The sequence below is a fragment of the Lampetra fluviatilis genome, chromosome 1 (genome assembly GCF_964198595.1).
Source record: "Lampetra fluviatilis chromosome 1, kcLamFluv1.1, whole genome shotgun sequence".
Classification (NCBI taxonomy): Eukaryota; Metazoa; Chordata; class Hyperoartia; order Petromyzontiformes; family Petromyzontidae; genus Lampetra; species Lampetra fluviatilis.
This window is the reverse complement of record NC_136275.1, coordinates 18,686,045-18,702,628: the sequence shown is the minus strand read 5'-3', so window position 1 is coordinate 18,702,628 and position 16,584 is coordinate 18,686,045. Positions and strand designations below refer to the sequence as shown.

At 47.5% G+C, this 16,584-nt stretch overlaps 1 protein-coding gene across 1 annotated transcript in view; it reads right to left on the bottom strand.

The window, feature by feature from the left end:
- Positions 1-16,584, bottom strand: part of DNHD1 (dynein heavy chain domain 1) — a 102,363-nt gene that overhangs the window by 32,626 nt on the left and 53,153 nt on the right. Inside the window, exons 30-38 of the mRNA XM_078858394.1 lie at positions 12,171-12,369; positions 11,415-11,517; positions 9,419-9,568; positions 8,762-8,953; positions 5,367-6,330; positions 4,614-4,718; positions 3,744-3,944; positions 2,518-2,699; positions 1,044-2,081 (exon numbers count right to left, since the gene is read on the bottom strand). Of these exons, the coding sequence (XP_078714520.1) occupies positions 1,044-2,081; positions 2,518-2,699; positions 3,744-3,944; positions 4,614-4,718; positions 5,367-6,330; positions 8,762-8,953; positions 9,419-9,568; positions 11,415-11,517; positions 12,171-12,369 (3,134 nt within the window). The remainder of the gene's footprint in view (positions 1-1,043; positions 2,082-2,517; positions 2,700-3,743; positions 3,945-4,613; positions 4,719-5,366; positions 6,331-8,761; positions 8,954-9,418; positions 9,569-11,414; positions 11,518-12,170; positions 12,370-16,584) is intronic.

The window sequence follows — 16,584 nt, the reverse complement described above, 5'->3', positions numbered from 1 at the left end:
AGCCCCAAACCAAACCGAACCAGTTCAAACAGAGCCAAACCAAACCGATTTGGTTCGGTTCAAACCGCGGTTTGGTGGTTTGAGCCAAACCGTGCCGACCCCTAGCACCAGCCTATGAATCATCACCACAACAACGTATATTTTGCTGCCTCAGCGATTAAGTACGCGTTGATTGAAATTGTGTTAGGATGCCTTGCATGTGATGTTAAACCATATGCAGTAATGGTGTCACCTCAAAAATACTGTTGAGGAAGGGAGCAACAATTAATGTCAAACTATCCCTCTCTAATTCTGATTCAAGACACGTAGATGAGGCATGGAATTGCGTGCTGGAGATGGGGCATGGGATCAGTTGGATATATATGATTATTTTTGAAGGGGCAATACTGAACCAACGTTACAATCGAGGGAGAGATTTTTTTCAAGGGGTGTTCAGAGGTGGCTGATGATGTGGTTTCACTCCTTCTTAATTGGACAGGCTGCCCTCAAGCGGCATGGAGAGCTCACCTCAATGCCTTTACACTTGTTCTATTAGATTTTCAATTTCAACCGCATTATGTGTGATACCAATGTCATCAACATTCTGTGGCTCATCAATACAGACTGCTGTGTTTCTACCAAATCAAGTACACTGCGCATATTAAAGTCTGTCTTGAAAACTCACCTCTTTAAACTAGCCTTTACCCCTAGTCCTGGTCCTATACCCTGGTTCTCTTTATTCACTGCTTTCCATACACAGGGCACATTGGGATCTAAGGATGAAATGGGCCTTACAAATGTAAATTATTTTTAAAGTGAAACTGTTGCTGCCCCAGAGACAATATTTGAAATAAGACAAACACAGATGAATATTTTCTGAGAGAGAAGAAGTTGATAGTTTAGCCACATGGCTCTCTTCTGGATGCAGGTGTTATTACACAATTATTTTTTTGAATAAAAAACAAAAACAAAGCAGAGTAAACCTATACTAGTGTCAAAAATGCTAATTAAGTAAAAGCTCGCCTCAAAATTGTCGCCTTCCCATGCGTCATTCTGCTCCTCACCTGCACACTGCCACTAAGTTCCTGAAGGAGCTGCATCGGCCCAACGTCCGCGGTTTCCACCTCCTCCACCAGCAGTAGAACAGCGCGGGAACGGTTCGACGGTGCCGCAGCCAGCATCTCTGCCAGACTTGGCACATTCCGCTCTGCCACGTCCCCGCCCAGCCGGCTCACGGCCACGGCCGAAATCACGTCGGCGACACTGTCGGGGCGGAACGCTGTCCACAGTACGGCTCTCTGGAAGATGTCAAGATGCTCAAGCTCACGGGAAGGGACGGGGCCCAGGAGGGTCGTGCAGCCACCCCGGCGAACGCCACCGCCGTGGCCGAAATACTCGCGCCACGCTCGCTCGTCCTGGGCCAGGCACCGTCGGAGATCGTGGAAATGCGGCAGGCGTGTCTCCAACTCACGGCACGTCCGCCACAGCTCACGGGGAATCCATCCTGGCCGCTCCCTGTGGTCCGATGGCACCGTCCCTTCCTCGCCCTCCCTTCCAGAGCCCTCTTCTTTCTCATCGCCCTCTACTTCACTGCGATCCTCATCGGCCAACATTCGAGCGAATAACGTCAGCTCTGCAGCGCTCACATCGAAGTCTTCAGCTGCGATCAGGAACGCGAGCATTCTGGCGTGCGCGTGCAGCATGCCAGGCGCGATCCACGCGTACAGCTTCTCTGTTAGCGTGTGGATGAGCTCCAGCGCTCTCACTTCAGGCACCGACAGCGCGGTGCCGTCGGCAAACACGAATGAATCGCACGCCGGTAACGCCCGCTTCACGGAGCTCAAAAACTCCGCTGCCGGCATGAAGTACAGCGCGTTCAAGTGGGCGGTGCGACGAAGCGCCGTGAAAATGGCAACGCATCGCCGGGCGACCGGCTGGTATGGGCGACGCGTCGCCTCGTGCCTCGCGCAAAGCAACTCCGTGTCAGACTGATCGTTGCGAGTCTGAGCCGAGTTTTTCTCTGTTGATTCTATAAATGGCACAAGCGATTTGTTTTCGATGAGGCTCGTTGGCGAATCTGCTATTTTTCCGATCAAATTGTCCTGAAATGCAAAGGGAAAAAAAACTCGAAAGTATACACCATTCTACTACTATAAAAATTAAGTTTAAGATACTTTCAGTTTGCACTGGTATATATGTATGTATGCAGACTGTATGTAGCCAACCGTGCTAATCGGAGGTGTGGGAGAAGGACAACAAACTGAACTCTAAAAGCAGTTCTAAATATGCCTGTTGCTTTCTAGCTTTCTTTCTCTCTATTTATTGAAAACAACAAACAATTATGGAATTAATAAAAGAAGCTCGTAAGCCGCATGAAAACATTTGACAAATACCGGACAAACCAGCACTGCAGCAAGAAGTTGGCCTGGTTACACCAACAAGGCAAAGTCACTGTCTGGAGAATATCTGACAGCGATGTCGACAACAGGCCATCACTTAGCGGCGGATCGAGAATGCTCGAGCGCATGCAGTGGTCACCTGCTGAACGCACGCCTGCTTGTCCAGGAAGAGGAGGTCGCGCTTGAGCGTGTGTTGCTCCCCAGAGTAGCGTGGCCGCTCAGCGCAGAGTAGCTCCTGCAGGACGAGGTCGTGCAGCCCCTCCGCCTCCACGGACACGTCCAGCACGCTCGTCACCTCCAGCAGCGGCTCCAGGAATCCCGCTGCAGACACACACACACACAAAGACAGAGATCCCCCGTATAGCGTTTAATAGACGGTTGGGGCGAGTGCTGTTCGTGAGCGCTCATGAAGTACGGCATGGCGTACGAAAGGGGTGGTGTGGCCTGCACCGTGATCGGGCCGCCTATGTCTTCCCAGTGTGGATGTTTACACACCACACCAGGTACTCAATTAAGGGATAGTCGACCTATGTACTAGCCAATACAACATGGCACTCCCCCTGGTCATCATTAACAGTGCCTTATAACAGAATAATATATAATCGGCTAATGTTTCAGGCAATTGGCCCGTCTGCCAACTCTGACGCTAATGCAGTCCCCTGCATTTTTTTTTAAGAGGACTATGTCTGCGGCCTTGTTAAACACCTGCCCATCTCAATGTTTCTCCATTCAACGCTGCCGGGTCCAGAAGCAGGGTCACTGGCGCTGGCAGTGAGTCAGAGACAATGTACTGACTATATTCTAGGTTCTTTCGGTAAAGTCACGTAGAAGGGAAATAATAAAATACAAATATAAAACAATAAAATTCTCACGTTTCGACTGCAAAAAGTTATTGCTGTGGATTTCACACCTGATGACGATTGCTTGTGTTGCAGTCGAAACGTCGTGAGGATTTTATTGTTTTATATCTTTATTATTTTATTATTTCCCTTCTACGTGACTTTACCGAAAGAACCAAGAATATGAATCCCTGCAGTCACAAAAGCTTTAAATCAAAACGTACTGACTGTTAAGAAAAGTGAGCTTGGGACCTGACACATTGCGAGAAGGGATAATGGCCGGTGGTCGAGACTAATCACAGAGTGGCAGGCAAAGGAGGGAACATGCCCAAGAACCCGTTCCCCACGTAGGTGAAGGGATGCAATCACGCTTGTGTGCAGGTGCTCGACAGATTGTTGTATTGCAAGTCTATAATGGATGGTGACGGCTTGTGGAGGCCCTCATTCAGTAATGGGTAGATCATAAATAATTATAATTATTACGATGGTATGAAAACGATGACAGTAACAAAATGCCCAGGCTTACCTCCACGAGCAGCATGCAGTGCCAACGGCAGCGACGTGGCTAAGTAGAGTCTAAAACCAAGGCGGGCTGTGACCACCTGGCCCCCGAGTGTAAGGCTGCGCTCGCCCTCAGTCACGCCCCACGGCCTCTCTTGCGACAGGAGGTCCCTCAGCCAGGACGTGATATCCTCTCTCTCCACGTGGGTTATCAGCACAGTAGCTCCTGGAGTGCATGGGTACACAAAACATACAATGTAATTGGTAGCTGAATAAAGTGGCAATTTATAAGAGAAGCCCTGTGAAGTTGCACGTCAATCGTTTACATCTTTTACGATCCAAAGTCATAATGGGCAGGCTGTACTATGCACGCATTCAAGGTGATGTAAACCACTTTGCTGGCAAACTATGCCCTGCCGAAATGGATGCGAACCCATGAACAGTGTGCGAAATGACTTAAGTGTACATGGTACAACTATTTGGTCAATCTACTGGTGGATAGGGCCTCCCTACGCCATGCGGATCATGCGGGTTTTTTGACTACACTGAAATACGCTGGTCAGTGCAGGTTAGTGAAGGCAGGGAGCATAGACATCGGGACATAGTACAGTAAAATAATGGTTTCTGCTGCACTGCCCTCTGCTGCCCACAATGTAGCGCCACAGCCGATTATAGCACCTGTCTTATGCATGGTGGTCACCCATGAAAACTCAATTCAGGCACCCCTTCTTATGTTCTAAAATTGTATGAGATTGGGTGCACTCTCGGTGATTTGGTCATATTATCAGAGGACTTAGTAAAGTGCGACAATAATTATATTTTGGTGGACAGAGAGCAGACACAATGTTCATCTCTAAATGTAGATGCACATCCACACGCATGCACACAAGATCACCTCTCTCTGCAGCTCCCACAAGCCTTTGCTCCAGTGCTGGATCTGTAACCATGAGCACCTGCAGATCACTGCCTTGCTGCTCCTCACCGCTCACACTGGTAGCTGCTGTGCACATGTACAAAGTGCACATAAGCACCCAATTAAGAGAAGTGGCTAAGCTTAAAATCACATATCACAGCAGCAGCATCATCATTATTAACCATGTGCGGCCTCATGTCTGAAAGCAACCCATCAGGTCTGCTTCTGTGGGTTTATTATAGATGTTATTCTTGCTCTGATTTAATTCATCCATCTGCTATTTAGTTATACCATCATGCATTTTCCTGTTTTTGGCTGCCATTCCACAGCGAGTTGTGTATAATAGAGACATATGTCCTAATCAATATATATCTTAAGACTTTTGTGTGTTGTAAGGTTCACCCACTCCTATTTAATTTAGTAAAGTGTCTACAAATGTGAGCAACTGTTGAAAACGTCATAACAACTCAAAGCATGTTTTGGTGGAGATTAAAAACAATGCCGTTTTAAAAGAAATTACTTATAGTGCACTGAGGTGATAATTATGACTTCCCCAGGAGATATTCTGTCTTTGTAATATTAGGAAGCCACTGTAACTATGCACTTTTAAATCTAGATTGAAAACTAATTTTTTTACAATACTTTTTGTGTTTAGTTTGTCGTCCTTCCCCCGCACCTCTGATTAGCACAGTCGAAAGAAATGCAACATACGTACATAGACATAGACAAATTTACCTGCGCTTGCACTCCGCTGTTGATCTGCTGCGTTTCTCTCCGAGGCCACTTCTCGCTCGATGAGCCGCACCCAGGTCGCCGCCTGCCCGTCAGGGTCCAGAAAGAACAGGCATCGCCGCCGTCTCACGTGTCGCGCGCACACGTGTGCCATCAGGAACGCCTCCCTGGCGCCAGCATATGACGGCAGATCTTCCTGATGCCATCTCTCATCCTCCTCCTCCGAACCCAGTACGTCTCGCAGTGAGAACGGCGTCCGCACGGGGATGACAGCGCCCGGTCCCGTCGTCGAACCTCCCTCGCTCACGTTTGACGTGACGTTTTCTTTTGGGTCGCCGTCACATGTCACCTGCTGGGCTCTGCTGGGAGGAGCCGGCGTGGAGTCTCCATCCTTGCCATCACCATCGAGGCAAAGTCGAAGCCACGCCACCAGAAGCCGCTGACGGGAAGCACCGTCGAAGGGCGCCGCATACACCGCGCTGGCCGACGCCAAGAGGGCGTCCCCGGCAGCGGCGCTCAACAGCGCCCCCGCCTCTCGGTTCAGCGACTCCCAGCCGCCCTTGTGCCTCAACAGCGCGGTCCGCAGGTGCGCGCCCTCTTGCAGGCGCGACCGAGCATCGTGGACGCGGGCAAGCAGCCCGTCCCGCGCCAGCGCGGCGCCTTCCAGCTCCTCGACTGCGTGCCGCCGCTCGCCGCTCAACTGCTCGGCGTGGAGGCGCCGGCGGCCCAGCGATCGCCGGGCCGTGGCCAGCGCGGCCTCGAGGGCGGCGGCCTCCAGCTCGGCGGGGCGTAGGAGGCGGCGCGTGCGGCCGTAGGCGTAGACGGCGCGGAGCCACGAGCACAGCGAGTCGGCGGCACGGCTCGACTCCCGCACTAGCGCCGGCGTGAGGCCCGGGTCGAGCACTGCCGCCTCCAGCCGCTCGAATGTCTCGTCTGTGATGCCGTCCTTGTCTAAGAACTCCAGGTCCTTGGGTGATTGCAAAATAGCATTCTTTCAAAAAACATTCAGTAAAAAAAACTCACCAATTTTCATGATTATCGGTGCCTTTTATATACTACCAACTCTTTGTGAATCCACTGCTGTATGGTGGCCTCCCCACCAATGGCGGAGCCAGGAATTTCAGGTGGGGGGGGGAAACCCCTCCAGCAATGAAAAATGATAGAGGAGTTGTTAGTAAGTAAGGACTTGTCCCTTGCTTTTTATTCGACGCGTGTGCGCGGATGGCGCAGCCATCGATCGAGGGTCGAATTCGAACCACGTTGTGTGATCGGCATCGCGCTCGCCTTCAAGGAAGTCGTGTACTGTATACGCAACTGCACACAATTCTGTGAGTCACTTATAACTGCTTTGCCATTACTTATTGCCAATTATGGACTCAGACTATTGTCCTATCATCTCATAGAGTCCCTGGCAAGTAATAATATGCTACACAGTGGCAGTGGGGGTCGCAAAATGCCAATGATCATTGGGGGGGCATGTGCCACCCCACCCCCCCCGGCTCCGCCAGTGCTCCCCACGCCTTGGTGGTCAGGAAGTTGTTTGACAGTACTTGACCACGCTGGTAAGTGCTGGTTGGTGAAGGAGGGGCCCCAGGACCGGGTCAGGTATCACTCGCCACTGATGTTAAAAGTGGCTGGGAATTGACTCAGGTCTCTGGGTTCATGACTCCATGCTAATTTCGTTATTAAATCGGTGGCTATTTCCTTATGCTCTAAACTTTTCTTTAAAACCCATCAGTTGACTTTCATATTGAAATTTACACGGGTCATAATGTAATGTATGCATACGCATCATGCTAAACACGGTTTAAATGTTGTATAACTCCAATAATTGGACCTAATTCATGAAGGAAAGATTCCACGTTCATTGTATCTATGTTTTATTCTATAAATATAATGGGCAGTTAAATGATAAAAAAAATACATCGGAGTAATGAATTAGCCAAGAAAATAAAATATCTATCTCTCAGCATTTGTAAATAAAATTACACAACAAGTTAAGCAGCAAGCCTCCTATCATTGTCATTATCATTGTCATCATCTTCTTGATTATACCCTGAAAGTCAGTAATAAGAGCACTATCTGTTAAGACTGCATCACTTTGCTGGTGGCGAGTATTGGTGATCCTATGGAAATTCTGGTTCCTACTTCATGAATTAAAATTACTTCTTATATAATCGATTAATGACACGTGAATAGAATCGTGTGAGAGTTGATAAATTGAGTATTTTATGCAAATGACATGAAAGGCACACTCTTGGGTTAGGTTTGTGCTCATAGAGTGAACAAAACTGCATAAACGTAACAGACAATAAGTATAACCCGTAAAAACAAAGTTTTTCACTATAAATCCTTTATATGCGTGGCAGCGAACTTAATATAAAGGATTTAAAAATATATTCGCCTGTGGAGGACGCGGGGATCGATCCCGCGACCTTTGGCATGGGAAGCGAGGGCGCTACCAACTGCGCTACTCCGCCACGGCGTGTGGAGGGGTTACGCTCTGGGCTCTTATACTGTAAAGACATGAATGCGTTCTATTTGAATATATGTAAAATACATTTTTTTTGCCTAAAAAGTGTAAAATTTTGGGAATTTTTTTTCAGGAACATGAATTGTCTCGCACAACGAGTCTGTGTGCAAAATGTCAGCTCGATTGGATCACGGGAAGTGGGTTAAAAAACGACCGAAAGATTTACACGGTCGTAAGCAAGCAAGCAAGCACGCAAGCAAGCAAGCGAACTTAATATAAAGGATTTAAAAATGAGAAACAATACAAATGATGCAGTAAAACCAAGACAAAAAAGATTATTGGATTGAAATGTCACCGCAGATAATGAAATTCATAGATTCTCTGAAGGGAAACAACATTTTAAGTGTCTGATTGGAACATTGAAAAAAATGATGAATCTTAAACTAAAATGAACATCGCCAGACACAACACCTCAACATGGCAAGAGGAAAATGTCAACAGAAGGAACAATGGGAGAGAAAGGTGAAGCAGAGGACGAGAGGTCCTTTCATGCGAGCACTCACCTCCTTACTCACTCAAGTCCTCGCTCAGGAGCGCACTCCCACACATGTGCACACGAACAAAGACAAAGATCCCCCGTATAACCTGAACAGACTGTTGGCACAAGTGCTGTTAGCGAGCACCTATGACGGGCGGCACAGCACACGAGGGGTGGGTGGCCAGCACCACGCCAGACCGCTTTTATCTTCCTGGTGGCGATGTTTTTACACACTGCACCAGGTACTCATTTGAGGCTGAGTCGACCTAGGGGAGGCCCACGACCAGTTCAGTTTTTCATCACTGCAGCGCAGCATGCTAACCGCTACACTACCGCTCCCCACTCGCGCACACGGGCGCGCTCACGCAAGCTACCATGGGCACGCACCTGCAGGAAGTTTGGGCGCAGCATGAGTATACGCGTGTCCTCCCAGCCGGCGTGGCATCCAAAGAGGAGGCCCACGGCGTCCGCCACAGCAACTACAGGGGGTGGCGGAGCGCGGTACGAGCGCAGCTCCTCCACGTCGCGCGGACGCAGTGCGCGCAGGGCCCGCAGGGCCGCCTCGTACACCGGGCTCACCTGGAAAGGAATAAGGGGGAAGGAGAGACACAACATTACACGGCTCAACTGGGAGCGACACATGCCTCTAACTGCCTCATATGGCAGGCTCACCTGGAGGCAAACCGGCGACGGGACTCACGTGGGGTAGATTGGAAATGTGGCTCATCTGCAGGAAAAATGGGCTCACCTGGGAACAAAACACTGTTGTATGTTATTGTAACTTTCTGAACTGCCCCTACTGGACATCTGTAAAAGAGAACTTCAGAGCTCATCAGATTTATCCAGGATAAATAAAGATTCTGATTCACTGGCTCACTCGGGAACAAACCACACTCACCCAAGAGCAAAAACCCAGAAGCTGGACCAGTGAAATCTAGCACACACCAAACCAGAGGGGATGAAACTGTCGCTAAATGTATCTTATGTGTGTGATCAAAGAGGCATGAGCATGCGTGCCAGCCTATGTGATGCTACGTGGCCAACCTGGTTGAGTTGAGCTCGCATCTTCTTGCGCAGTGCTTCCAGCTGCTCGTGCAGTGCTGAGATGTGCTCCTCTGTCTGCCGGCATCGCTCCAGGGCCTCCTCTAGCTCACGGTGCTTGCAGTCCGAGGTGCTCTGCAGCTGCTGCACCAGCTGTGTGTATGCAGGTGTACGTATGGGGAACGGGAGTGCAGTGGTTAGTGTGCTGCGCTATGAATCTGGCGACCCGAATTCGATTCCCGCTCATGGCCAACACCAGTGACGATTATCTGAATCTGTCCTGGGCCTTCCCTAGGTCGACTCGGCTCCAAATGAGTACCTGGTGTGGTGTGTAAACATCGCCACTTGGGAGACAAAGGCAGCCGGGTGTGAAGCTGGCCATCCTCTCCCTCGTGTGCCGTGCCGGCCTTCATAGGTGCTCGCTAACAGCACTTTCCGCAACAGTTTGTTCAGGCTATAAGGAGGGATCTTTGTCTTTGCATGTACAGTATGCGCATGTGAGATTTTGTGGAGAGTGGTGGCGCAGTGTTTTGTGTCCTGCGCGTGTCCTGACTATGGCTAACATCAACAAAGGCGTTCGGGCGTGGTCCTGGCCACACATGACCTTTTACACTGTTCCGGCCTATATAAGAGCTCTTTAGTCTGTAAAGGTTCCATCGATGATCATTGATTTGTTTTCATGAATGTATTTTGTTGCGTAAAGAAATCAGCACCCAGGAGACAAAGGCTGTGGGTGTGCTAATAAAAATCGCCGAGATGACGGTCAATCCAGCTGACCAAACTGGATTTTTCATGTGTAAAAGCTGAAAACAACCAACTCAGCAGAAGCATTGCTTGCAGAAGTTTCCACTGATTTGTCAATGCTATTCAATGTGTAGGGGTGTCAGGGGAAGGATTCCCACCAATAGGAGGGTTAGTGGCAGGGGTGATCGAGGAGATATAAGGGGAGAACGGGCGGGAAGAGGGGGCCTTTGGCGGGAACGAGATTGGGACGGCTGGGGACAGGTGTGGATGGGAGACAAGGATTAAAAGACGAAACCCCTGCAATCTTGTGTCGGCTCTCCTTTACAAATGCATTCGCGTAAAAATGCACTCCAATCTCTGCAGAAATATTTTGCACATACATTAATACATTGCTAAAGCATATAAATACTGCATACACATATTCTAGATTTGAAGCTTTCGTGACTGCAAGGATTCATACTCTTAGGTTTTTTCGGTAAAGTCACGTAGGTAAAAAAAATACTAAATTAAATCACGAAACGTCGTGATTTAATTTAGTAATTTTTCATTCATTATTTAAAAAAATTACCTACGTGACTTTACCGAAAAAACTTAAGAGTATGCATACACATACATCAACTTTAACAACCACGCACCACCTATGGTGTAGGTATGAGGAACCAAATAATGAATGTGTTCCTTTGTTGAAACATGGCGAGAGCCTGCTGAGATGTAATAGACAATTAACTGTTAATAGCAATCACAAATCCATACGTAACATTTTGTAGAATTGATGTGGCCTTGGTGACTGGAACAAACTGGTATGACTTAATGCATATGAGTCATTGCTGGGGAGGACACGGGCAATTTGAGCAATGAGGTGGGGTGTTTATCACTGACCTCTTTTGTCTGGAATCACCAAATTAGAGCTGCTCACTTATAACGCTTGTAAAGAAAAGAAAATCGTGCATACAGGACAAGGTCATGTCGTTTGTTCCAGTTTAAATGTGCATCCGGCATAACACAGTGCAGAGGTCGGTGCACTGGATGATAAGTCAGTTTTAGCAGAATTCATGTTCGGTTTCAGTCACCCACTGACTTCTCCAGAAAATGAACAAAGCACGCTTGTTACCAAATAAAGATTATAGACTATGTGGCATCACCATTTGTAGTCGGTAGTTGCATACCAACAGTGCCATAACACAAATTATATATTTGAAAAAATCAGCTTCAACAACAGTCAATACAAGTAGGTGTCCTGTGGGACGTGTGTCACCTCCTGAGATGATTCCAGCTTGGACTTCAGCTCGACCATCTGCTCCTCCCACTCCTCGACAGTCCGCTCCACCTCCTGTACTCGGCTCAAGGCAGTGCCGAGCCTGTGGATTAAAACAAGCGGTGATATGGACGTATGTATGTACGTTGAATTCCTTTCGCACTGTATGTAACCAACCGTGCTAATCGGAGGCGCGGGGGAAGGACAACAAACTAAACACAAAAAGCAGTTCTAAAGAAATTCGTATTCAATCGAGATTTTAAAATGCAAACCTTGAATGGCTTCCTAATATCGGCAGATCTGGGCTCCGATGGCGAGTCCCCTTCGATAACAAACATGATGACCTGGGAGCGTCTTTATCAGTAACTGTCATCAAGACCGTCCCCTCTACTCTCTTTCTCTTCTTGCCAATTATACCAGTTTTTTTCAGTGACTACTTTGAAACGGCTTTCTGTTAATACTGACTTGTAGAATATCACGACATTTCAACCACCAATACACAACACAGCGATTGTGATGTTGGATGTACCGTACGACTTTTTTCATGTTTCAATAAATTAATGTATATGAAATAAATAAAAACAACCAATGATAAGCGACAAATGGGAAGCATCGTTTGCTCAGTGGTAAATCGCATGCATTTTCAAAGCAAATACCAATTCCTGAGTGGTTTGCAGTTTATATTTGAACTTTTAAGATCATCATTTGAAAGCATGCATATTTTAAGTTTAGTTTTTACTAAAAAGCAGAAGTTACCGATGAATGCGCTCGTGCCGGTGCCTGTCGATTTGGTTGTGCAGAGAGAAGAAGAGGTCGACCGCGTCCAAAAATGCCTCGGGCGGGAAGAGGGCCTGAGCCCAGTTTCCGAGCGACTCCGACGCAAGAGTCTCTGCCGACTGGTGAACGCTCGCCAGCACGGCGCAAATCCTGTGCTGATCATACGCGGGGACGTGTACTGCACGCACACGTAAACGGTGATTACCATACGGGTGTGGACACTGACGATGTGGACACTGACAAAGGAAACTGAACAAAAATCTGAAGAGTGCACAAGGATGCGTGGAAAGGTGCATGCTTGTAATTAGACTGAGACGGGAAGCAGGACATGTGGATTAGAGAACGTACGCAAGTTGGAGCCATCTGACTGCTAAGTGCGGTCTGGTAGGACGCATCCTTGGAAGAGATGTTGTAGAGACGAACTACTGAGTGGCAACCGAAGGAGGGAAACATGCCCAGGTGGCCAACCACCATGGAGACGGAGCAATAAAATAAACTTGCGTGCAGAAGCTAGATGGATAATTACATTTGGAGACCATGAGCTGGTGACGGCTTGGGGAGACCTTCATCCAACAGCGGATAGATCATGGCTGAAGATGACGATGACATACGTGCACAAAGGTTCCCCATTTAAAATTAATGAAAGTAAAATAAAACAAAACAAAATAAAATTCACGACGTTTCGGAGGCAACACAAGTCTCCGTCATCAGGTGGGACCGTCACAGCCGAATTAGCTGCATCAAGTGAAGCAATGATTCAAGATGTAATCCCTTATAAGCAAGTTGAAGGGAGGTGGAGAAGGGGGGGGGGGAGAGCTTATCAGGCTGTGGTAGCCAATGAATGGAAACGTATCGGGAGGGAGGAGGAGCGGTGATCAAAGACTGCACGCAGTGCTCAACACAATGAATGGAGACGTGTCGGGACGGAGGGCGAGCGGCGATCAAAGACTGCACGCAGTGCTCAACACAATGAATGGAGACGCGCCGGGACGGAGGGCGAGCGGTGATCAAAGACATCACGTAGTGCTCAACGCAATGAATGGAAACGTGGCGAGCGGTGATCAAAGAACAATGAAGAGATTACTGTTAAACACTGTGGATGTTAACACTCGGTGAAGTAAATTAAAATAGTGCCTGTCAGATAAGATGGTCCAAAAAGTGTAATTAAGTCTTTTTTGCGTGGTTAATAACATCTTTCCAGTGATTACTGAGTTTGTACCCATCATCACGGTTGAAATTATGTCTGTGTTTGTATATTTGTATGGCTTCGTGTACAAACCTTTGATGGTAGCCCGGAGGTTTGCAGAGAACCTTGGTCTCGGAAAAGACAATTTCATGAGAGCCCGCCGAGTTGTAGCAATGATCGGCAACGGCCGAAGAATCAGTTCTGCCGTGTTTCAGATCTGACTTGTGCTCGCGGACACGATCAGCAACATGACGTTTTGTTTCTCCAATGTAGCAATCACCACAAATGCAACTCAATTTGTAGACTCCAGGATACTGTAAGTCAGGAACGACATCCTTCACAGATGGAATCAGATCACGGATTTTATGCACTGTACTGAATCGGACTTGGATCTTATGTTTGTTTAGAATTTTGGAGATCTTTTTGGTCACGCCTGCTATGTATGGTAACGTGATAGTTTTGGTCAGAGTTTCATGTGGTTGTTTCTGTCTCTCCCACCACACAGAAACAACCACATGAAACTCTGACCAAAACTATCACGTTACCATACATAGCAGGCGTGACCAAAAAGATCTCCAAAATTCTAAACAAACATAAGATCCAAGTCCGATTCAGTACAGTGCATAAAATCCGTGATCTGATTCCATCTGTGAAGGATGTCGTTCCTGACTTACAGTATCCTGGAGTCTACAAATTGAGTTGCATTTGTGGTGATTGCTACATTGGAGAAACAAAACGTCATGTTGCTGATCGTGTCCGCGAGCACAAGTCAGATCTGAAACACGGCAGAACTGATTCTTCGGCCGTTGCCGATCATTGCTACAACTCGGCGGGCTCTCATGAAATTGTCTTTTCCGAGACCAAGGTTCTCTGCAAACCTCCGGGCTACCATCAAAGGTTTGTACACGAAGCCATACAAATATACAAACACAGACATAATTTCAACCGTGATGATGGGTACAAACTCAGTAATCACTGGAAAGATGTTATTAACCACGCAAAAAAGACTTAATTACACTTTTTGGACCATCTTATCTGACAGGCACTATTTTAATTTACTTCACCGAGTGTTAACATCCACAGTGTTTAACAGTAATCTCTTCATTGTTCTTTGATCACCGCTCGCCACGTTTCCATTCATTGCGTTGAGCACTACGTGATGTCTTTGATCACCGCTCGCCCTCCGTCCCGGCGCGTCTCCATTCATTGTGTTGAGCACTGCGTGCAGTCTTTGATCGCCGCTCGCCCTCCGTCCCGACACGTCTCCATTCATTGTGTTGAGCACTGCGTGCAGTCTTTGATCACCGCTCCTCCTCCCTCCCGATACGTTTCCATTCATTGGCTACCACAGCCTGATAAGCTCTCCCCCCCCCCTTCTCCACCTCGCTTCAACTTGCTTATAAGGGATTACATCTTGAATCATTGCTTCACTTGATGCAGCTAATTCGGCTGTGACGGTCCCACCTGATGACGGAGACTTGTGTTGCCTCCGAAACGTCGTGAATTTTATTTTGTTTTGTTTTATTTTACTTTCATTAATTTTAATGTTTTTTACCTACGTGACTTTACCGAAAAAACCTGAGAATATGAATCATTGCAGTCACGAAAGCTTCAAATCTAGAATTCCCCATTTAACATTGCTGGATGCAGGGGCAAGTGATGTCAGTGAGTATTTACATCAAGGCAGCCGAAGTACCGAGTGGGAGGTGTGACCAGCCTTTAGGTCTGCAGCACTGATGATGACCACACCCCGTACGAGGTACTCACGTTAGACTGAGTCAGCTTCCAGATGCTAACTGCTATGTGTTCTAACAATCAAGCCTCGATTACAAAAAACTGCAACACAGTACGCTAACCACTACAATACTTCTCTGGACATGCACATATATAATGTTATGAGGGGTGCTTAATAAGGAAATTATATGGCACAGCAGAGAGCCCAATGTCAGCGACAAATAAAAATTGTCACCGTGTCTTTCAGGCATATATCAATTCATCCCTTATGATTAAATTAATGATCAGAATTGGGGGTTGCAATTCCATTCAAGAATAAATAAAATAAATAAATTATGACAAGTATCACTGTCTCCACCATTAGCCTAAATCTAACATTAGCATATACTTTCCTTGATAATTAGATCAAATGTAAATAGTAGATTCTCCCACAATTTGATAAGTGAATGCGAAGCATAAGAATCCATTTTTATCCACGAGGCAACGCATTGTTACATGCCTGCAGCCTTCTGTGCAGTACAATTGACTCTGACGATAGTTATTCGGGATCTGTGTTCAGGGATGCCAAAGAATGGATTTAGTCAGACAGAGAAAGACATCACGGACTGCGGTCATGTCGTGCGAGTCTCACAGGGGGCCCTATTGCCTCGTCATCTCCGTGGAAGCATTGAACGTAGAAGGGCAAAAGACAAAAATGAACAAGGGTGGAACAAGTTCAGCATGGGGAAGGAACATCGTGAGAACTTGCACTGAGAGAAAATATTGGCCTAAATTGAACGTCGACCTCCGAACTTGGAGTTGACACCGACAGATGGCTGGATGGCTGAATGGTAGCACGGTGGCGAGATGTTGACTACCTCGCCTGGTATACAGGAGGTCGTGGGTTCAATCCTGACCCTGACGCCTGTATATATGGAGTTTGCATGTTCTCCCTGTGATCACGTGGATATTTCTCCGGGTCCTCTGGTATTTCCCTCCACATTTAGAAAAATGCGTGTAGAGTATTTGGCTGCTATAAATTTCCACGTGATAAGCCACTTCATTTAGCTATCATTTGTGGTTCTGAAAAAGAGCTATACGGCTCAGTGGGCCTTACCTGGTAAAATAAAAAATATAGTTTAGTTTAAAATTGTGTAGTGACGTAGTTCGGAGACAGTAGTAGCGGGAGGCACTTTCTTTTATTCTTGCACACAATGGCGACTATACGCACCCTACGTGGGTGTACACTCTATATTTTACACACACAACCATCTATCGTCGGCGGCACTATCTAGCTAGAACAGTTGGCAGGCTGTCTAGCTAGCGGCGCCCAGTGATGGTGAAGACGGTGGCGACAATGGTGGCGAAACAACAGCACGGCGCGGGGACCCACTTCCAGCAAAATCCCCGAGCTCTCGCTCAGGACTCCCTCTGATGCTCCCGGCGTGGCCTTGCTCCGCCCTGGCCACGCCCCCTTCTAGAACCTACTAGCAG